Raw genomic sequence first — 24,506 nt, forward strand, 5'->3', positions numbered from 1 at the left:
CTCTTTCATTATTGAATTATTCTTATTCAAAGTTGCCATTCCATGAAAATACCTTCATTATTGAGTTTATTCTTAAGAAATTAATTGAAGTGAAAGTTATTGAAAGCCATTAACTAGTTTTAGTTGAAGTTATCGTTTAATAGAGTATTGTTCATTGTTGGGTTATTTTTTTCTGTTTTATTTTTTTGTTATTGAGATTCTTGTACACATCATGATTGAGCCATGGTCTATGTATGGTGGTGATATTGGTATTATTATTTTGGAAAGATTGTGGCCTATGGGCACTTATGGTACGAGTTGATATGTCATGTTGTTATGATGTTAGCACATGTGAAATTTGTTGTGTGGATTGATTAATGTTATGCGGAGCATAAGGGTGTCATTCCACTATTGTTGTCATGTGGAGCATAAGGGTGGAATCTCACTATTGGTGATTGTGTGGAGTGATACATATGGCTATTGTGTTTATTGTCTGGACGGAGCGATAAGGGTGGCTATTATACGGAGTGATATAGGTGACTATTGTAATTTATTGTGTGGGTGGAGCGATAAGGGTGGCTATTATGATGTTGTTAATACAGAGAGATAAGGATGACTATGTCGGGGATGATATGTGTCGTTCTGGGGGCATAATGTTGATGATGTTCGTGTGATGGTGTGATTTTCCTTGGGTGTGTCATGCACCTTACGTAACTTGTTGTGTTGTTTCCAAGGAGCTACTCGATATCTTTGATATTACTTGTTGATTCATATTGTAATAGTACACTTGCACATGTATACACCATAGCATGTTAGTATACCAGCTTAGAAGCATGAAACTTGGCATTCATTGAACATGCACATGTATTCTTGTATATTTGTTTTCACTGTAACATTGAACTTGTGACCACATCGGGCGCATTGTGATTGTGAGCATGTGATCATGTCGGGCGGATTGAGATATAGGCACGTGAGTTGTTCGTGCGGTTGTGATTAATAATGTGGGCACGATGTGCCATGAGCACATGATTTGTGATTTGGAACTCGTGACTTGTGATTTGAGATGAGGAATCCCGGAGTAATGTTGTTGTGAGACTTGTGTTAGAACGACTTGATTAGTTGGTTGTCATTTGTCAATCTAGTACTTAAATAGTGTTCAGATTACTTAATTGTTTATATCACATGTTTATTCCTTGTTGCCAATTATTGATTCTTGCTTCCTTTATTAGCTTTATACTTATATACTGCACAAATTTTATGACTAGTGGGTATCTTGACTTGTACCTCGTCACTACTCCACCGAGGTTAGTCTTGATACTTACTGGGTACCGACCGTGGTGTACTCATACTTTACTTTTGTACTTTTTTGTGCAGATCCAGGTATTGGAGATAACAGACTGAGTCGGGGTTAGCTTCTGAACCACGATGATTCAAGGTAGAGCTGCTTGGTCGTCGCAGTCCGTTGGAGTCCTTTTCCTTTTTATTGCATTGTCAACTTGTTATCCGAACATTATTGTATTTTTAAATTTTGAGATATTTCTATGTATTCTTCTGGGGTTCGTGACTCTGGATTACCTAGTCTTGGGAGGTTGTTGTGATTATTGCAGCGTAGGCTTTTTTCACCTTTATTTCGGTATTTATATTAAACTCTGCTGTTAAAATATCATTGTTAAACTAGCTTAACTATTGTAAGTAATGGGCTTACCTAGTCTTAAAGACTAGGTGCCATCACGACGCCAATGGTGGGTTTTGGATCGTGACATAACCCAACCCGCTAGGTAAGCTAAATAACATTAATTACAACTAAACTGAAAAATCAACAATGTACCAACGAGGAGAATGCCCCATTTGTTGAGCTTGACGTGGAGGAGTCACTTAGAGCTGAGACTTATTTGACGGCTTTCCTTGCATGTTGGTTTAACCCAACAAGAGGATCAACTACATTTGTGCTAGTATCGTTAAAATTGCGACTTTGGTGGCTCATGGTGAGAAGTTTTTCTTGGTAGTTCTGGTCCTTGCAAGTATTGGCCATGGCTTGAGAGAGATCTCCACTTCTCAAGATTTGGTCGGTTGGAAAGTACTTATTCCTATTCATTATGTATATGGATGGATAAGAGTTTGAGACCTCCTATCATGTTAAGGGTCCACAACAAGGTCCATAGGTGTGCAAGATTTCTGGCAAGAAGATGACCAAGAATTTGACTTTGGGCTAAAATATAAAAAATTGCAAAAAATGAGGTCTGTTAGTCCGAAATTGTAATTTTGAGCCACTTTGTAACAACACATAGATGCCACATTTCAATGGAGGGGTAAATTGGTAATGGTTCAATTTTGAATAGTTCAGCGACAATTTTAGCCAACTAATTTCTGAACACGTGCATTGCACGTATATCCATATCAATTAGTACAAATTTTATTAAAGTAAAATAGATAAAATTAAAAAATGTGTGTGATAGAAAACTTGAAAAGAAAGAATGTATGCTCAATTTGATTAATGATGAACTTATTAAGCCGATTTAATATACGGAAAAAGAAATAAGCTCAAATTAGTAACATGACATTTTTAAAAGGAAGAATATAAGCTCAAATTGATCAACGTCGAACCTATTCGACGGATATAATAATCTATCAAAGAAGGAATAAGGTTTCAGTTCAATTATGAGAATGAGAATTGTTAACCTTAAAACATTATGAATACTTGGTATATTGTTTGTTGAAATTCACTTGAAATTGATTTATTTTTCTTCTTTTTATCTAAAGTGAATTTATAAAGATGACTATAAAATGGAATAAGTTAATAATCATATGATTACATAAAAGGTTAAAACATTTGAAAATTCATAGGTAATAATTAGGTACGAAGATTTCTTCATCGAAATTTATCTTTTGGTAGGAAAATTCGCGAAAAAACTAATTACCAATGAATATTTTTGTATAGCCCCCATGAAAGTTTTCATGGATTTTGCACCTTTCTTGTAATGCTAAAAAAAAAAAAGTTTAAGAGAGAAAAAGAAAGAAAGGGTGACTGTTCAACGCCATAAACATTCTGAATATTTGGTAATTTGACTATTGAAATTCTGCTCGGTGAATGACTTATTATTCTCCCATTTGTCTAAGATAATTCATAAAAATGTCTGTAAAATGAAAGAATAAGGTGAAGTATTAAAATAAAGAACCATACCATTAATTTAGAATGCATAATAAACATTAATTAACACATTATTAGAATATTACTTCAAAAAAGAGCTTACTCAAGGTTATTATCGACTAAAATGTCAAGCCAATCACCAACTTTTTCCCTAAGAGCAATAGAGCATAATGACATATATATTCAGATGAAATATACCATATGTATAACTTTACGAAAAATTAATGAAATGCAAATTCATGCTAATAAGTGATGTATCCATGCATCTCAAAGAGTAACAAAACAAAGCTATAGACATCAAATCATATAATGAAAATAAAAAGACAAAAAAAGGAAAGAGAAAGAAAAAGAGTTTGAATGATATTATAGTAATTAAATTATTTAATAAGGTTCAAACTTCAAAGAACCAACGGAAAAAATAGAAGAAAAGCAATAGAATGCACCACAAACAGATTAAATTTTTTGATGGAGCATCTTTCATGGATTTCTCAAAACTTTCTTTTATAAATTAAATTATCCAAGAACTTTTACACAGAAGCATAAACAAGGAAAAATATCGTTAAATATCTATATAATTAGCAAAACACTCATAGAAAGTAACTGAAAAAAATCAAATTACCTGATTTGGCACGTGTTGCAGATGTTGAGTAAATATGCTAAGAAAAGAACTTCAAAACATTAAATTGGTATTCTAGAAGGTTGCAATAACTGTTGGAATATGAAAGAAATTCCAACGCCTTGAATAAGATGCAGTAAGTGAGTGTTGTAGCATGCAAAGTATGAATTGATTCTTATTTTATTTTAATTACATTATATTTTATTGAAAGGTAGATTTATTTTTTAGTGCCAAAAATTATAGAAATAGTATTAAATTGAAGGGTAAATTGGTCACTCAATTTTTAATGGGTAATTTAATAATTCTAACTTTAACTTTTTGGCTTTAGGATTGAGCTCCAAAGTCATTTTGAGTCCCAAAAATGTACTTACCTCCTAATAATACCTAAGCGACAAGACTCTCATTTTTATTTTTATATTTCTTTTATTTTTTTGGTTTCACCACTTATTTTTGGACTGACAAAACAGGAATGGCTACCAGCATCACATTTTCAGAAGCTTATATCGAGGCACCCATCTGAGAAAATTAGGTGTACCGAACTAAACTAGCAGAATACATGCATTAAACGTGCTGGCTAGGTTCTAGTTCAAATTAATTTGATTTCTAATAAGCTAAAGATAATAAGGATTTAGGTAGTTAAAAGTAGAGTACCTTTGGTACTGATTGAGAAATCAAAAAATGGAATCTTTGCTTATTGGGTCGTTTCAGAGACCATCCGTTCCACTTGCAGCAGAGTTCTCTCCACTCAAAACCAGTATGCACAGTACTAAAACTTGAATCCTTTTGCTGGGTTTTTAGCTAATTTATTTATTTATGTCTCCATTCTCATTTTTTACTCGGTTCTTGAATTTCTGGACTTTTTGAGTGTTTCAGCTTTGCATGATGTAGTTTTCTTATATATTTTGCTTCTTAATTGGAAAATATGTTCATTCTTGAGTTTGTTTCTAAGTGCTGGACTCTAAGCTCTGGAAGTTCTTAGTTCCACATTGAGTGTTGAATTTCTTTTAATGTCTTTTAGTCTTCTTGATGATTTTGTGTGGTTGGAAATCTGTATTTTCTCGAAGCATGTAAAATTTGAATCTCTTTCCTGGCTCAATAGCTAATTAATTTGTCTATGTCTTCATTGCAATTTCTAATTAAGGACCTGCCCTTTGTGTGTTCATTAATTCCAGTAATTTTTTGGTGTTGCAACTTCAGATGGAGGTGGGTTTCTTGCAGTTTTCCTTTTATTTTTTTTAATGATGGTGGTGTCTGGGTTAGCTTGCGCGCACCTCGACTATTCCACCGGTACCTGCTACCTCCCGCTAGTACCAGGTAACTTTGCCCATCAAGGTTAGGCAGATGAGAAGAATTTACCTAGTGTTTTTGGCCTCCGCCGGGAAGAAATCACCTAGTTTTGCTTTTAATTTGATTATATGTTCAATCTTGAGTTCATTCTATGTGCTGGAGTCATAGCTCTGGCAGAAAAAGTGATAGTAAATCAAGAGAACAGTAATATGGTGCTGTTTTTTTGACAAGACAAGCAATGATGATAGTGGTTGCTGGGATGATACTGGGAAAAGACTTATGCTCTTGGATGATGCAATGTGCTTTTGTATATTGTTTCCACTGTATAGTGTTCACTTATGATTTGAAAAAGCTTGAATCTACGAAGTAGGAAATTTCTGTAATGTGTATGCAGTACCAAGTGGAGAAATAGATTGGATTCTGTTAATACCCTGAGATATGTTTCTCTCTATGCCTACGACATGGCGACATAATAGGTTCACGCACAATAGTACGAGTTTTGAAGTGTAAAGCATGGAAGAGACCAGGAAAGTGTGATTCCACTTCTATGAAGTTGCAAAGGCAGTATATGACGCAAGAGCTTGTTGGAGGCAGTGATGGAAGCATTATTCCCACTGATCGAAAACTTACAAAGAGGTTTTTGGTGCATGCATCCTCTGAACATCCTCTTGAATCTCAACCTTCAAAGAGTCCATGGAACTCAGTGCATGATGCAGTGGATGCTTTCTACAGGTTCTCGCGGCCCCATACCGTAATAGGAACAGTTAGGTCCACAACTCCTATATTGTTTTCATGTCATCTGATATGCCATACTATTTCGTTATCTATCTGTGTAAACTCCATCATTCATTTGTGTTTATTTATGTCATTATAATTCTTAACCACTTTTAATTTGTGGAGCCAGTAATGACTTGCCAAGAAATGAATTTTTTATTAATGCGTATTTGGACTTTGACTACTATGAATTTCATTAGATGTAGCTAGAGGAATAGGTTTTTAATTTCAGAAGGTGTCGAAAGATGTTAATTTCAGAGAATCTGCCTAATGGATAAAGCTTAAAATTTCATGGCATAATTACGCAAACACGCATGCGATCAAATATAGTTGTTTTTGAATTTTGATAATTTGAAAGTATTAGAACAGTGACTTACATTACTTTTCTCTGAGCAGGCATTGAGCATAATTTCAGTTTCTCTCCTTGCAGTTGAGAAGTTCTCTGATTTCTCTCCATTATTTTTTACCGGGATGTTAGAGGTGGGTAAAGGCCATTCTTAAGTCCAACGGACGATGTGATCTGGGATGACAAGAATTTTGATATCCACTATATTGTTGCAGGCCATTGTTGCTGCCCTATTCATGAATATTTACATAGTTGGTTTAAACCAGTTGTCTGATATCGAAATAGACAAGGTATTTTTATATTAAGTGTCCATGAATTTAATTTATGAATGCAGAACATGCAGGCTTCGGATATCAATATGAAGGCCTAATTCGAGAAGCCACATTTCATGTTTATGTTTTGTCATTTTATATTTGGGCTATGGAGGGAGCTGGGTACATGGGTTTATCTAGGCTAACACTAATTGTAATTCCTGGATTCATCTTTGGCAGCATATTGATACATGAGAAGCCATTTAGAACTCACTGAATACTGCTCTTTTTACTCAATGTTTATGAAGGTATTTGAGTATCTAGCTTGTCAACCAGTAGTTATACACTACCTAACACTCAAAAGTCTGTAATTGTTATACTACTGGAAAAAAGGCCCTACAGCAATTCTGCTTTAATCAATTGTCATTTCATTATAATCCTCACGCAGTATAAAATCTTTCCTGAATCTGTCCGTGATAAGGACGATTGCAGTTTATGTTTTTTTCTCCTAGGAAAAGTTCCTGGGAGTATATTTAGTTTTTCTTTCTTTGTTGATATAAAATTTTCCAGCAACTTTTTCTGCTTCTGCATGTGAAATTTTAATATGTTTTATTTTCCAGGTAAACAAGCCATATCTTCCATTGGCATCAGGGGAATACTCTTTGCAGACTGGAGTAATTATCGTGTTGTCTTTCGCCATTCTGGTGAGTTTAAAGATCTTTACTTAACCACCATGGAGAAAATTGTCGTCTCGAACTGCAAATAATATGTATTCTGGCTCTTATTTGCTGTCTTTCATATGTTTGGTAAACATTTATCTTCAGGATTCCCCAGCCTAATCTTCATGGAATTAGAAGAAAAGTTAGAAAGTAGTACGATGTAAGGGTTGGTGAATATTGCAATCCCTATTGTCCCTCAGAATCTTTTGGGGTTCGGGTACGGGATTCGCTGTTAAAGCAGTATCAGAATTTAAATATCCCGCTTAACATAATGGTCAAATGTTTGTTTTAGGCATGTAAGCTTCACGTTTTGTTCTATTGGTTTTACTTTTAGCTGTATGTTTATGTGCTTTACTGTCATAGAATACTTAAAAGCAGCATTTCTATCATTCTATTTGAAGTTTCTGAGAAGATAAGAAGTAAAATAGATTAAATGCAGAGTACTTTTTTGATGGACCTCATTTCTACCCTTTATTAGAATTGTAAAACTCGGAAAACTTCAGGTTTCTATTGTCATCTTGTGTTCCTCTTTTTCTGTTACGAAATCGTAAGTGATGAGTATAATTTTTGAGCCTAAAGGAAGAAGGGGTTCTAAATATGAAGCTTGAAGCTTATTCATGTATCTGCATTATTAGATATGTATCATCCTTAGTCACTGAGACCAAAGTATTGGTTGCAATGTGTGAAAATATAAAAATTTTAAAAAATATTGGTTGCTCAATTCTTGGGACTTGGGTAATTATTCTTCATTGGCTGATGTTATGCTACTGCTCTACATTCGTCTTATTTTAATTTCAGGAGTCATGGCATATCATGTGAACTTGCAAGAATTCTATTATTTTTCCAGTTTCTGTTTTCCAAAGCATTAAATTTCATCAAAGGATATTCCTGTACACATCCTGACTACAGAAATACCTCGTACTCCTCCTTTCCAGAGTTTTTGGCTTGGATGGATCGTTGGTTCCTGGCCTTTATTTTGGGCTCTATTCATCAGTTTTGTACTGGGAACGGCCTACTCAATCAATGTGAGTTGCATCTCATTGTGGCAGCTAATTACTGGTTTCCAAAATTATGAGTTTATTTATTCTCTCATATAGACTGTTCTTTTTAGAGTAGCTTGACATCATGAATACTCATTTTAATCTAAAAGGAAAAGAAAATATTGTTGCAGCATTTCTTTTTCTTCTGTTTCACTTTCGTTTTTCCTTGTCATGATTTTAGCAGGTAACTTAAGTTAGAAAGACCTTGCAATTATCTATGTTGCAGGTAAATTAAAAAGTTAAGAGTTGTTTTATGGCAGATAAAAGGCTCTAGTATATTCCATCTTAATGGTCAAAAGTTCTTTTCCACAGTAAGCAATTTTTTTAAACTTCCTACCATGGTTGACATCGAGTTGCGAGGAAGATGATTGTATTAAACTATACATAATGTAGCAGATTGGGTTGCCCACTTAACACCTTATTACGATCTGGTTCTATTGTATTATCCCACAAATAGGGGAAAAATAACACGATAGGAATGGTGGCATTTCCTATTATGCACTGTAGATATCCCGTATTACAATACCTTTTGTACGCCTTCATATTATTATCCACTTATTATCTTATTGACCTCCCGAACTGCTGATTAACAGTTCTCCTCTTTGAATTTGATTAGCATGTAATGGTTCCAAGAGCTTGTGTTTTCATGAGGGGTAAAGCTGGGCTTCTGGTATCAGTGACAAAATAAGTTTTCTGCTTGTTCTTAAGTCTTTGTATTTTTTTGCTTGGTGAACTTGTATAGTCCTATAGTTCTGTGATTGACCTTTCTTCCTTCTACATTTTTGGAGGGTCAATTTGATTGCCTTTGAAGTTTCATTTCACAGTAGTAATTTGGTCCTCACAGTCAGACTTGTATAACTGATAAATTCTTTACCTCTTAGTGATTCTTTAGCAGGTAAATTTGAAACCAGATAACTTGTCGAGAATTCTATAACTTCCACAAAGCTTTGGATAATGATCAGCTAAATATGCTCCTTGTCAAAGAAATGATCAGCTATGTTGTGGCCCTGATTCTGTAGGAAATAGTGCATCTCTATTATCTTGTTTATAGTCAAATAGAGAATATCTTTTCTCTTTAGTTTGCTTCCTGAGACTGAACACATAATGTGTATCTTTACTTCACATCCATTACTACTTTTTGTGAACGCATTTGATGATATAAACAAGTGACTGGGTCATCAGGCATCTGTTATATTTTTAATTAGTTCATCCGAGTCTGTCTTTACCAATAGAAAAAGTATCTTCTAGTTAATACTCCCTCTATCCCATTTTATATAACAGTACTTGACTGGACATGAAGTTTAAATGTTAATATAACTTCTACTATATTAGTAGTAGTGGAAGAAGCTAATAAAATAGTGGTTGAGTAGTTAGTCCGATAGAGGAAACATCACATTGACGTTTAAAATTTTAATCGTTTTAAGTAATGTTGAGAATTGTAGAACTGTTAAAGTAGTGGATGGTGTCAAATTATTTGGGACATTTCAAAACGAAAAGAATGTTATATAATCTTGGACAAAGGGAGTCAAATGTTACAGCATAATATCTCATGCAACCAGTTTATAGCAAAATTATTGTAGATTCTACCATCATATTTTACCTTCAAAGAGTGTTAGAAGATTCCTCCTGCATATTATTGCTTAGACTCTACAAGTATAATCCGGTCTCTCCTCTATAGTTTTGCTTTGAACTATTATATCAGATCTGTATTTTTGTCACTTGTTTCATTAGCTGTTGCTGTATTGTTACAATCTGGTAAAAAGGGGAAAGCAATAATAAGGGAGAAAATTCATCTCCTCATCACCACATGTAATTACAATTGCTTTCCCAGAGTGCATGGCAGTAAGTGGGTTGCAATAAATGTTATATGTAAGAAATGAAGCTTAGGAGAGGGTGGTGAATTAGATGCTGTCCAGAGAGTTCTCTAACTTGGATAATCTCACTTCCATGGTATGAATGGCTGTAAGATCAGTAAATTGTGTATGATTTCTCAGGAAGTGTTTCTAATTGTTGCTTTTCAAAATGCTTCTACATTTTCAGCTGCCACTTTTGAGATGGAAGAGATTTGCCTTGGTTGCTGCAATGTGCATCTTTGCTGTACGAGCAGTGATAGTTCAGATAGCCTTTTATTTGCATATTCAGGTCTTTACTATTTCTATTTTTTACAGTTATCTTTTTGTTTTATCTTCAAAGAGAATGCATAGATTAAAGTGCTTACTGTACCATATGAAGAACTAAAATTTCAACTAGTATGGCTGTCAGAACATGCTTGATGTTATTGGTAAGGACCAAATACCTTGTATCTGTTATGTAATTGTTCGACTTCATTTAATAAAAAAAAGGAGGAAAAGAAAAGGATCCAGGTCATGTGAAAAACTTATATCTTTGTCGTTGGTATTGTTCTTAATCGTCAGATTTATAGCTGCTCAATATTAGCAATTTATAGTTATTAGTCTGTTATAGATATATATTTGCGTCAACTAATAACTAGATCAAATATGCTCAAGTCGTAGACTACCAGGATCAACTTTAACTTTATAGTGCTCTTCTCTCATTTCTTGATAAAAGTAATTTCAATTTTCAGACTTATGTGTACAGAAGACCAGCTGTCCTTTCAAGACCTTTGATATTTGCAACAGCATTCATGAGCTTTTTCTCAGTTGTTATAGCATTATTCAAGGTAAATATATGCTCTCTAATCCTGATTAGTTGTTTTAATATCTACGAGAAATATCTATGAGAAAGAGACTTATTTTATATGACTTAAAGAAGAAAATAGCTGCTATGGATGACTGGATGTTCTTTGATTAGAAGAAACAAAGTGAGTCAAATTTGTTACTTTGCTTTCACAGTAAAAACTACATGGACAAATTCACTTCTCTCTCATGTATCCAACTAGTGTATAGCCAACTATATAGTATGAACTGTTTGACCAAAAAATATGTATCTTGGTTCAAATAATTAAATTTATGTAATTAGGGGTTAAACTTAGTTAACAATAATATTTCTAGATAAAACTTTCAATGGTGCAATAATCAATAGATGAGTTCGGTCAAATAGCAATGACAACATGCAATAACTGTGCTAAAAAGCATGAGCAATAATGTGGCATTCAATAGCAATGAATATCAATAAATGGCATTTAAGTAAATAGGAGGAATGATTCACCCAATAAAGGATGAAATAGATGGTTGTTCCTCCTGATAATAATGAATGATAGACAAATCCTTGAATATTCGAGTTATTCTCGGATCTGATGGAAAAGTATGGAATAGTATAAGCAAGAATCTTAGTGAAAAGGTGGTGTTTGTATCTTAGTAAGAGAGAATCTTTTTGTCAAAGTGAGTTCTTACAAGTGAATATTACATGCCCCTATCATTATCTCTTTTTTCTATATATATGGGACATATTCCTAGATCTTAGGAAACTCTAATAGTACAAGTGCAGAGAATATCCACTAGAATATTCTCTTTTAATACCCTATACTGACAAACTAGCTATTACAGCTCTCATCAACGATATTCAACCTCGACCTCGACCCTTGTTGTCATCTCGACTACGACTCTCGTCGACATCTCGACTACGGCTCATGTCGCCACTTCAGCCATGGACTTTGCTGCTTCTTGGCCCATCTCGACTAACGACGACTCGAGAATTCCTTTTTTAGTATTATCTTGCCTCAAATATTATAAGAGCGGATTTTGACCCATACATGAACCATGCATAAAGATTTGTTTTAAAACTGCTGTTTTGAAAGAGTCAGGTAAAACTGTTAGGTACCTTAACCCATCTAAAACTCAAACAACACTAACCACCCTTGCATGAAGATTCTTGACACAAGTAAGAAATCAAAGTGAATGTATGTCTAGAACAGAGTTCTGAAATGGGAGCGCCATGTATAGCAAGATATGAGACAAGCGATAGTGATTGACATCTATCACTAATCCTAAGAAAATGAATGTGACACCTTGATCCACTCTTAAGACACAGCTGGAAGATAGAAGATTAATCCAAAGGTTTAAAAGTTATGATGGCCTTGAACAAGTAACAATTTTATGTGATCTTAGATGTACATCCATACATTTTGATAAATGCCACTTTCAGTAAATTTTCGCCAAAAGCTATGTAATCGTTGCTCAGAATTATACATTAAGTTTGTAAGGACTACTAGCCATAAACGATTTTCATCTTCATCTAGAAGCTTAATGCTAAGCTGCCAACTATTGATCTGTCCAAGCTTGAAAAACACTGACGTAAGTACATGTCAAATGTGGAGCAGGAGTATTACTCCTGCTAAAGTCATGACAACTTTGTCAGGTCACTGATCTTGAAGTCATGTCAAGCTATATTCTGGAGGTGATTTTACTGTGCATGATAATGTCAAACATGTGTTATGACAACCATATCTATAATTCCAACTTAGTATTTTCCAACACTAGGAGGTTTTTACTCACAAATGCCTTTCCAAGCTATTTAGAGTTCTATGCAATACAATTGTTAATGCCCAAGTAAGAATCCCCTATTCCTAGTTTGGTTCTATTAATTGAGATGAGATTAATTCCTTAATCCACCCAATTCCTTATACGTAAACTCGGTTCCACTTTTCCAAGTTAGAATTAAGTGTGATAGGTGTTAATCTAGTGTTTGCAACCACCAAATCATGCAAGAAAGCATGGAGCAATTAGATAACACAATATTTAATCAAAAACAAATTTATATTATTAACCCATAGTCATAACACCACTCCGGATTCACAAACCTAGCTAATGAGTTTAGCTAGACATGACAATAGAAGAAATAATCAAATTATCTTCAAATCCTGTCATTGATGCTAATGGAGAAGAAGATTGAGAAACTGTGATGTCACTCGTTAACCCTCAGGAAAACTTGTACAATATTCTTCTCTGTCAAAGTTACTCAAAAACGACCTAAAAAGTACTATTTATACTCGTTCGAAAAGCTGGACAAAATTATCCTCGTCGGGTCCTGCGTGGCCAAGTTGCGTGGCCCACGTAGGATGCGTGGCTCAGTGCTCTATTTCTTCAGCTCTCAGTGTGCGGCCAAGCTGCGTGGCCCATGCAGGATGCGTGGCCACTTCCAGAACTGTAACTTTCAGCCTCCAAGTTTTCCAACTGCGTGGGTGACTTGTGTGGGCCACACAAGATGGACTTTTGCTTCTTTAGTTTTCTTATTCAGTTTTGGCCCGAAGTTTATGTTTTCTTGCGGGTATTTGATGATTTTCAATCTCTTAGCTCTCACACAACTCCACGACCTGCAATTATATCATTCAAAACATAATTAATCCATTAATCACATCAGCATTAATCAGGGCATAACTCTATTAAAAGGCATAAGAGAAGTTAGGAAAAATACCAACTTATCACAAGTTAATAAATCGAAGCAAGAGAAACAATTGGTGATAATAGAAATCTAAGAATAAGAATATACGAGAATGATACTACAACTACAGGACTGAAAAGTGGTGACAATTGCAAGATAGTAGAAAGTAGTACGCTTGACTACCTCCTAGCCTTCTACCCTAATCCTCGACCTCCACATCTTTCTATCAAGGGTCATGTCCTCAGCAAGCTAAAGATGTGACATATCCTGCCTAATCACCTCTCCCTAATACTTCTTCAGCCTGCCTCTACCTCTCTTCAGCCTGCCTTTACTTCACTTCAGCCCACCATTGCCAGCCTCTCACACCTCCTTACTGGTGTATTTGTGCTTCTCCCTTTCACATGCGCAAACCATCTCAGCCTCGCTTCCCGCATCTTATCCATCACGAAGTCCATTCCTACCTTGTCTCAAATACTTTCATTCCTAATCAAATCTCTCCTCGTATGCCCACACATCCATCCAACCCTCCTCATCTCTACTGCTTTCATCTTCTGAACATGGAAGTTCTTGACTGGCTAATATTCCTCCCCATACAACATAGTCGGTCTAACGACCACTCCGTAGAACTTACCCTTAAGTTTTGGTGGTACATTAAATGTACCATCGAATGTTCCCCAATAAAAGGGGAAAGAGAAAAAAGTATATCATATGGAATCATCACATAGCAAAAGGTATTTCACAAGATCAGAAAAGATAAGATAGATATATAAAGCAAAATTCAAACAAAAGCATGGTGAAGAGTGGTGGATTGAAGGAAATTACAACCTTAAGCCATTTGAACCTCACCAAAATTATCCATTAAAATCCTATCTTTTCCCACTAAAATCCGAAGTATTTCGTATAAGACCACTATCTCTTGTCTTACCATGTCTTGACAAAACTTCCCACTATTCCATGTTTTTCCACTCTCTTGGTTTTCTTTTCCATAAAAATCCCAGTATCACATACCTTGTCCACTAGCTTTCCATAAAAAACATCTATCCCATGTCTTGTTCTCTAGCTCATGAAAAGATTTCACACTCTATCCTATGGTCCATTACCTAATATATCTCTATAATATAAGAGATTCCTCACTACTACTTTTCTAGCATTAAGTTTTTATGTGAAAATGCCCTTTATGTGTGATCGCAACTTGGATTGTGGAAAACAACTTGTCATGTATTTTAATTCCACTGTTATGTAAATTTACTAGTGTAAGTTGTAGGAGTTTTTCATTCCCTATATAACGGAGCTTCTATAATAGTTGGAAGATCATCTAGTAACTCTTGTAAAACTTGTGTTGTATTAAAATGTGTTCTAGCTAAAATCTTTATTGTTTTCCTTCAAAATATTGGAGGCTGATCCTTATATGAGTGTAGAGTGTTAAATATTTATAGTAGATGTATTTATTATAGTGTATAAGTTTTTTGAGTTAAAAGTTAAGCCCAAGTTGGCAAGAGTGCCGTTGTGAGCTATGCAAGCCAATTCTTTGTAGTAGGACTTTTGCTTCTAAGATTTAAATTTAGTATAGCTACATAAATCCTTATCATTCAACAATTCCAGGTACTCACCCAGGAAGGATTTATCAATTCCATAAGTCAAAAAATAGCTTTTGCATAGGAGTTATGTGGGGAAGTTTAAATCTTTGCTAATCAAAGAAAAGGGGAAGAAAACTGTTAAATACAAGAATGAGTGACTCCTAATACCTGTCATAATCAGGAGCTTGTAAACTCCACTATCATGGCATAGATTTTGTGTACAGCTTCACTGCAGCGCCTATATCCTCTACCAACTTATTAACAATTTGGGTAAAAATCAAGAATCTACCTTGTCACGACCCAATTTAGGATCACGACCGGCACTTAGAAGAAAGTGCCCCCAAGTAAGCCTTATCGGTATTTTACAGAAAATCGGACAGAGTTTCCCCGGTTTTTGGACTATCCAAAAATTTTTCTGTCTCAAAATCAACAACCAAACATCCTAATATCAATCCAAACAACAATAACTTTATCAATAAACCAAAACAAGTCCCAACCATTAATAGTCCACCCACTAACAGCCAGAAATACTAATTTATCTCCAAATTCGATAAGAAAGTGCAATACTCAACATGAGTCTATAATAACGAAAGAGTACTCATGACACTAAAAGAATGACTAGGGAGCGACTCTAAGAGTTCAAAGAAAAGACCATAACAATTAATTAAACTCCTTGCCCACGCGAACAAATACGGGGCTCACCAAGAACTATCAACCTGTACACTCTAACTAACGAAATCCTCGCCTGCGTCAACTGCTGTGTCTGTAAAAATAAATAGCGGGGAGTGAATCGCTAGCTCAGTGAGTAATAACACTTAACCACAACCGTTTTTAATTGGGGACAAGTCAGAAAACATGCTTGTATAATAATAATAATAATCAGAACTATCATAAAAATAAAATGCCCTCTCAAAAACGGTAAATATAATAAGTCTATTCATGTGCTTCCTGTAACAGAAATCAATTTAACAAATCGGTAATAAATTCGGTAAACACTGTCTCATAGCAAGTCTTTATGTTTGGGAGGTTTCCAAGAAAGGATCATGTAATCTGTATGTTACGACCCCAATTTCCTTCCGTAAGATGACGTGATGACACCTAATCTTTAAGACTAGGTAAGCCTAACACTTACTGAATAAATGGCAAAATTCAACCAACAACTATTAAATATGAAACAGAAATTTCTATACAAAGCCAACCAAATCCCAAAACCGGTAGTACAAGTCATAAGCTTTACTAAAATCTCTAAGTACAACTATTCCGGAATAGAAATAAACTGCACAAATAACTTCCGAAGGTGACTTCGAGGCCTGCGAACGCGACGGCAGGTATACCTTAAAGTTTCCACAGCAATATCTGATCCGCTATCTAACAATCCAGACTCCGAAGTACTTGAATCTGCACAAATTTGTGCAGAAGTGTAGTATGAGTACACCACGGTCGGTACCCCGTAAGTATCAAGACTAACCTCGGTGGAGTAGTGACGAGGTACAAGTCAAGACACTAACTAGACAAAGTAACATGTGTAGTATAGAAGTATAAAGCTAATAATGGAAGGCAGAAATCAATAAATGACGACAAAATCAACATGTGATATAAACAGTAAGGCAACAAGAACACCGACAAGTATCATTGAAACCAAATAAGGAACACAGAGGACAATCAATTAATCAAGTTGTGCTAACACAAGATTCACAACGAAATCACCCCGTGATACCTCATCTCATAATCATACGTCACGGGTCTCAACCCACCATCATGTACTCACGGCACCTCGTGCCCACATCTCGAATCACAACCGTACGTACAACTCATATGCCAATATCTCAATCCGCCTGGCATGATCACAGGCTCACATTCACAATCCGCCCGGCATGGTCATAGGCTCACAATCACAATCCACCAGGCATGGTCGCAGGCTCACAATCACAATCCGCCCGGCATAGTTGCAGGCTCAATATGAACATGGAAACAGATAATACAAGAACACATGGGCCTGATCAATAAATGTCAAGTTTCATACTCCTGAGCTATTATAAGTGGCATGCTACGGTGTATGCTTGTGCGAGTGTACTACTGCAGCCCAAGTCAACAAGTAATATCAAAGACATCGAGTAGCTCATCGAAACAACAAAGCAAGTCACGTAAGGGGTATGACAAACACAAGGAAAAGCACACCATTACACGAAAATCATCAACACAATGTCTCCAAACCATCACACATCATCCCTGACATTGCCATCCTTATCTCTCCGATAGCCACCCGTATCACTCCGTGTAATAGCCACTCTTATCACTCCCCCTAACAATAACATTTTTCACCCTTATCTCTCTGATAGCCACCCGTATCACTCCGTACATTCAACAACGGTGAAATGTTACCTTTATACTTCGCATAACAACGGTGAAATGTCACCCTTATACTCCGCATAACAACGGTAAAATGCCACCCTTATACTCCCCATAACAACAACAGTGAAATGCATAACAACAACGGTGAAATACCACCCTTATACTCCGCATAACAACAAACAAAACCACACAACAATTCACAAATGCTAACATCACAACAACACGACGTATCAACTCGTAACACAAGTGCACATAGGCCACAACTTTTTTAAAGATCCAACAATATCAATATTTCCACAACAAATAGCCCACGGCTCAAACACAATGTGTATAAAATCTCAATAACAACGAGAATGGGAAAGTAACTCAACAAGGAACGACACCCACTTTTTACACAACTTCAATTAAAATCGATTAATGACTTTCGATAACCTCAATTCCAATTAATTGTTTAAGGATAAACTCAATAGTGAAAGTATTTCCATGAAATGGCAAACTCCGGCTCCTAGTGTATGAATCAGGCTGACATTGAAAGAGATGGCACGAACTAGTACTACGTCTAAATGCATGAGAATAACCCGGCAACAAAAGGGTTATCATGTACAACAACTTCAACTAAGAATAACTCCACAATAAAAGAAATCTTATAATGATAAAAGTGATAACAACTCAATATAAAACATATAAGAGCAAAATCGACAAGTAAAGAATGTGACATGTAACGACAACTTCAAATAAAACATGTGCTAATACATGACGAATAAAAGATACAACATATGCTAACAATTCCAAATGAATACATGAAAGAAGCCTAAGAGTCTAAACCGATCAATTTCCACATATAAGCCTGAGTACGTACTCGTCACCTCGCGTACACGGCTTTCACATGACACAAATAGCACAAACGACTCGAATCCTAAGGAGTAGTTCCCTCACACAAAGTTAGGCAAGATACTTACCTCAAAGAAGCTAAACTGATACTCTAAAATGACCTTCTCGTGTGAAACAATCTCCGAACGGCTCAAATCTAGCCAAAATAACTTAATATCATAAATAAAAACCATAGGAAACAATTCCGAGTGATAAAGCTTCGATCTTTAATGACAACTAAAAGTGAACCGAAAATTTACAAAATCCGAACACCCATTCAATTACGAGTTCAACCATATACTAATTTCATCCAATTCCGACTCCGAATCGATGTTCAAAACCCAATTATTCTCATTAGAAAAGTTTTTGATAAAACCCCCCAATCCACCAATCAAAACATGGATTAATTCAAAAATGAACTTCTATAATCATATTAAAATACAAAAATTATAGTTAGATATTGACCCCCATGAAAAGACGAGAAAAACGCCGCGAAAATCACCTCAATCGGAGCTCTAGAATTCAAGATATGCTCAAATACCAAAAGAACGCGGTCTGATTTTTTTATACACAGGGATTTTCGCTTTTGCGACAAAAAAATTCTCACCTGCGCATTTCCAGCTGTCATTTCCGCTTTTGCGGACCATTTTTCACACCTGTGGGGTCGCAGATGCGGACCTAACTTCGCATCTGCGAAGCACCAACACCAGCTCTCTTCTCCGACACTAAAATGAGCATAACTTCGTCATATGATGTCCAAATTCGACGATTCTTTTTGCTATGGCTCCGTAATTACGATACAGATCTAATGCTTCAATCAAAGCAGAAATTGGAGCTCATTTGCTTAATGTGGTACCATTTATGCTTGAAGAAACGACGTCGAAACATAAAAAACGAGCGCAACACAACCCAAATCTATTCGAAACTCACCCGAGACCCTCGGGACCCCGTCCGAACATACCAATCAGTCCCAAAACATAACGCGGACTTGCTCGAGGCCTCAAATCACATCAAACAATATCGAAACTACGAATCACGCCTCAAATCGAACATAATGAACTTATGAACTTTCAACTTCTACAACTCGCGCCGAATCATGTCAAATCAACTCGGAATGACATCAAATTTTGCATGCAAGTTCTAAATGACACAACAAAGCTATACCAACTCCCGAAATTAAAATCCGGACCCGATATCAACAAAGTCAACTCCCGGTCAAACCTCTCAGCCTTCCAAACCTTAGCTTCCCAATTTTCGCCAAAATGCATCAAATCAACCTACGGACCTCCGAATCCAAATACGGACACACGCCTAGGTCCAAAATCATCATACGAAACTATTGGAATCATCAAAACACCATTCCGCAGTCAACTACACAAAAGTCAATCTCCGGTCAACTCTTGCCACTCAAGCTTTTAAAACAAGAATCATTCTTCCAAATCAATCCCGAATCATCCGAAAACCGAACCCGGTCACACATGCAAGTCATGATACACAAAACGAAGTTGCTTGAGACCTTAAGCCACCAAACAGAACGCTAATTCTCAAAACGACTGGCCGGGTCGTTACACTGTATCACTGTGTGGATCCTTCTTAAAAAATGAGTCAAATATAAGTGTAGGTCCCTACTCGAGGGAAAACTGTAACTGTATGCTAGTTCTACCTTCCCACTAGCGAGGGCTATAACTGTAATCGGTAATCTGTAAATACAAGGTGCACCAGGTCTAACGAACCCGTCGTTAGCTACGGGATCCTTCAAAGTCTCCTCTCATTTATACTTTTCTTTGTAAATAGTAAATATTCACATGAAAACATTTTCAAAATAGTACAGGGCATTTCAATTGTTATCAAATACAAGAACGAGGGACTCCTAATACCTGTCTTAATCAGGAGCTTGTAAACTCCACTATCATCTCATAGGTTTTGTGTACAGCTTCAGATCAGCACTGCAGCGCCTATATCCTCTACCAACTTATTAACAATATGGGTAAAAATCAAGAATCTACCTCCTCCAACAAAAGTAATCTGAGCTCAAGTTATTTAAAACTGGCAGAATCTCAAGGACATGACATCCTTGTATCGGGTTAATGGGATGAAAGTTGAAACTAATTAAAATTGTGGGAGCAATTCTTCCTTCGAACTACCTAGTATCTAGCGGTTAACTTGAAAACGATTTGTATTGCGTTGCTGTACATATTCAGCTTGATCACAAGTTGAGTCATCTGGTAATGCATGGAACTCTTGAGAACTGGCTAGAACACTGCATTAATGATATGCAGACATCAGCTACTTTCTTGGTTGAACTTATTATCCTTATTGGATACTCCCCTTTTGACAAAAGAGAGCTGCTTCCATCACTAAAGAACTGATTTCTGTCACAATGCTGAATATTATCTGTTTACCCTCAAAATCGGACAACAATTAAATTTGTAAGTGGTTTAAGGATACGCGGATTAATTTGATACAAAATGATAAATCGGATTAAAACGAACAAATAGAAATACTGTAAATTCAAACCACGCGGGGAAGATGTCTTCAGCCTTAGTGAGCTATTTGCCCTCGATCCGGGCTCACAATGGTCAATATTGATGAATGAAAGAAAAGCTTAGAATAACAGTGAAAATAATAGTATGTTGCTTTTGAATGCGTGTTACAACATGTTTAATGAATTATCATACCCCCTTTATATAGTAGGGGAATTCTACTCTAAGTATAACTCTATAAAAAGTAAAAAATCTTCTGTTTAATTGGTTGCTGGTTCTACATCGATACGTGCCGAGATCCACGCCGTGATATCCGGCCGGTCACGGATATTACGGCCTCCTGTTGGCCGCGCTTGATTACCCGGCGACGCCCTCCATAGTCCTTCAAGTTTTAGGTCGGTCTCGAATCATGACCCTGATATTATCGAGGGTAGATGGTCGGCCCCCGTACTCTGACTCGAGGATATCCTTGCTTCGATTCCGATCTTTCACAATCATATCTCGAGCTCGTTTTACCCTGTTGGAGGCCGGAGTGTATCATGAGTCCAGTATTTACCTGTACACATTATCCTTTTTTTTTCTTCCTTTTTTCGCTTTGGTTGTCTTGTTACTGCTTCTTCTTACACGGCTTCTCCATTGATGTATTTCTTTCCAATTATATTGTGACTATGCTTTTTCTAAGCCAAGGGTCTCTCAGAAATGGTCTCTCTACCTTCACAAGGTAGGGGTAAGGTCTGCGTACACACTACCCTCCCCAGAACCCACTTTTGAGATTACACTGACATTGTTGTTGTTGTTGTTGTTGCTGAATAATGTGGTGGTACTCAAAGAGATCATAAATGGAAAACTGAAATTTCTTTTTATAAGTATAGATCAAAGTAAGGCAAAAATGTAAAACACATAACAAATTTAAGAAACTAATTTCTCTCTAGCTTCATAGCCTGAAATGTGATCATTTATAGATATCTACAAAACATCGAAGCTACAGAAAGTCTTATCCAATTTTTACATGATACTGTAGGACATACCTGATATTGTTGGTGACAAGATTTTCGGAATTCAATCTTTTACTGTTCGCTTGGGTCAAGAGAAGGTAAGTACCAAAAGTATGGCCAAGGTCTTAAGGAATTTATTTTATTTTATTCTGAGTCCTTTTTACCTGACTATACTTATTACACTTTTTGGCAGGTCTTTTGGATTTGTATTTCTCTTCTCGAAATGGCTTATCTTGTTGCCATCGTAGTGGGTGCAACTTCTTCCAACATCTGGAGCAAATATTTTACTGTAATGCACCTTGAACTCGTATAATTGCTTAATAGAGAGATTGTTAGTTATCGAAAAAGAAATTTTGTAAGTAGGCAAATCGCTAAAGACAAGCTGTTAATGAAACAGTAATGACTCAATATACATAAAGACTTCCTACCTGCCAGCAAGATGGTACATCTGCTCTGCCTTCTGTGGCATATATTGCACAAAAGTCCAAATAAAAGAGTTAGCATACCCAAATTAGAAGTCATTTCATTCATCTGTCTGCATTTTCAATTCACTATCAAGAATTTTCAGCTTTTGGATTTTTAACTTTCAGAAAAAGCAGGGGAAAATAGATTATTAGTTGGGTTGAAAAGGAAAAGTTTCTCTCATTCTCAGCACATATTTATCGGCAATGGCTGAAGTCTGTTATTTCATTTGTTTACTTGAAAAAGAAATAAAGGTCCATGCTGTAGCAATTAATGACGATTATTTCTACATTTCTTCATTAAAAAAAGACGATTATTGCCAGATCCTTCCGACAGAATATAGTGAAATTTCACCCTTCTGTTCTTATTACATCATCACCACTCCATTTCTCTATTTCCGTCTTACCCCTTTCCAATATCCTGTGTGGGCATCTTCCCTTTTTGTTCTCCTGCCTTCGTGGAGTGTGGGTTGTAAACCTCGACACCATTTTCAAGGAGAGCAAAGAAAAGGTAGATCTAGTCTTTTCTCTGTTATAGCTTTTTCTTCCATTTTTTCCTCCATGCTGCTATTATTCCTAATTTCCACTTTACTACTTGCTTTCATTTTCTTAGCTCTGAATTTACATCTTCCAGATAACCTCAATAAGGCAGTGGATTGGGGCCTCAGTTCCTTGCTCCTGTTTTTGTCTGAGATATCAGAGTAGAAGTTATCACCAAAAATAATTTAATCAAAATAGGAAAATCAGAAAGTTTTTCAAAATTACTGAAGCAATAGTGAGATTTACCAACGTTTGATTACAATTTTATAGGTTTGTCTTGTTCAACATTTGACTTTCCAAATGACCTGCACTGACATGCATATGCTTATTTTGCGATGATCAGGTTGTTGGTCATGCTGCTTTGGCTCTTTTACTTTGGACTCGAGCCAAATCAATTGACTTCAGTAGAAAAGCGGCAATAACATCTTTTTACATGTTCATATGGAAGGTAAGACCTCTTCCAGCTTTGTGGATATTGCAACAAAGTCATGCAAAATGCATATTAGCTCAAAACTGTGGCAAATTCAGCATGTAAAGCAAGACAATAAAATCTTATCTAGCTGTATTGTTGCATATGCCAGATGTTTGGTTGTAAAACCAGTTTACCTTTGATTTGCCTGCACTTGCTCGAGTTTAATAAAAATATCAAACGCTAATCTCTCGTTGCAACATGCTTAAACACATGTGACAAGTACAAATATGTATGCACTTATTTAGTCGCTTGACTTGGTGTTTCACATGACATCCACCAGAGGATCCTGTGATTGAACTGCATATTAGTTTTTTGCAATTTTAATATGATAATTATATTCTTGTTCTATCTCTTTTACATTAAACTGAAGCTCGATATATTGTCATGTTGAGTTTTTGTAAATGTCGTAAATCGAAAATGATTTGGCGTTAATTACTAGTGTCATTAGTGTAGCTGGCTGTCAAATACCGACCTGCAGAGCCTTTCATATGACGTCTTATCCAAACTTGTTCTTGGGGAGTAATGCTAATTAGAACCATCTGATGCTGTTAGCCAAATGAAAATTTGGAGCAACATGAGGTGGTCAGAATTGTATAGTATTGGATATTGACCAGCCTTATTCTCAAGATCAAGTCTAGGTAATAACTAATAAGTAGTCTCCCCAATCTCGACCGAGGAAAGGGAAGAACATTTGCATTGATGGTGGAAAAGAAATTTGCTGCGGCAGCAAATATTTGTTTGTTTTAAACTTTGAAAGAGTTGTAACGTGTATCGAAGGGGAGACACTAGCAATAGATAGTGTCAAAGTAATTGTCATCATGCATAAAGAAAATAGCACATACTGTAACATTAATAATGCATATATTGAACTACAATAGTGAAGAGTAGTTTGTCAATATCACTATAAGTTTAGGCTTGAAGTCTGCCTTCAGAGTTTTGCACCTTAATTTCAATCCTCAATGTGGCTTGAACCTTGGTCATTTAGTTCATCTTCGTTTGTGTATATTCGATACATTAACTTTTTCTTTTTCGGCTGGCAGCTTTTCTATGCAGAGTATTTGCTCATACCACTTGTGAGGTGAATAACTAAGAACATGAGTAATGCTGCCTTATTCTTCTGATGGATGATAATGTGGTAAATTATCTGGCAGCTTTGTCGAAATTATTCTAATTCTGGTTAATGTAACTCTAGCAACTAATTCTGCGCATTCCTGGAATACCATCGTTTTATTGCATTTTTATATTTCTTTTAAGAA

At 36.0% G+C, this 24,506-nt stretch overlaps 1 protein-coding gene across 2 annotated transcripts; it reads left to right on the top strand.

Moving 5' to 3' along the window:
- Positions 1-4,185: 4,185 nt before the first annotated feature.
- On the top strand, positions 4,186-24,506 carry LOC107761331 (homogentisate phytyltransferase 1, chloroplastic). Of its 2 annotated transcripts, none has more exons than XM_016579562.2 (12): positions 4,186-4,497; positions 5,507-5,793; positions 6,201-6,284; positions 6,366-6,440; positions 7,022-7,105; positions 8,056-8,145; positions 10,201-10,302; positions 10,745-10,840; positions 21,804-21,875; positions 21,971-22,066; positions 23,122-23,226; positions 24,291-24,506. In XM_016579562.2, the coding sequence occupies exons 1-12, from the start codon at positions 4,422-4,424 to the stop codon at positions 24,330-24,332; spliced, it is 1,209 nt and encodes a 402-aa protein (XP_016435048.1). In that variant the 5' UTR covers positions 4,186-4,421; the 3' UTR covers positions 24,333-24,506. The 2 variants fall into 2 exon arrangements, with proteins under 2 accessions (XP_016435048.1, XP_016435047.1); XM_016579561.2 differs by having other exon boundaries at positions 4,261-4,506.

Source organism: Nicotiana tabacum, chromosome 9, assembly GCF_000715075.1.
Source record: "Nicotiana tabacum cultivar K326 chromosome 9, ASM71507v2, whole genome shotgun sequence".
Classification (NCBI taxonomy): domain Eukaryota; kingdom Viridiplantae; phylum Streptophyta; class Magnoliopsida; order Solanales; family Solanaceae; genus Nicotiana; species Nicotiana tabacum.

Bases quoted from the DNA above. Each gene is read 5' to 3' on its own strand.
- LOC107761331 (XM_016579561.2), top strand. From the start codon at position 4,422: ATGGAATCTTTGCTTATTGGGTCGTTTCAGAGACCATCCGTTCCACTT. The intron at 5,794-6,200 runs GTTAGGTCCACA...TTCTCTGAGCAG, and splicing joins CCCATACCGTAATAGGAACA to GCATTGAGCATAATTTCAGT. The intron at 23,227-24,290 runs GTAAGACCTCTT...TTCGGCTGGCAG, and splicing joins TTTACATGTTCATATGGAAG to CTTTTCTATGCAGAGTATTT.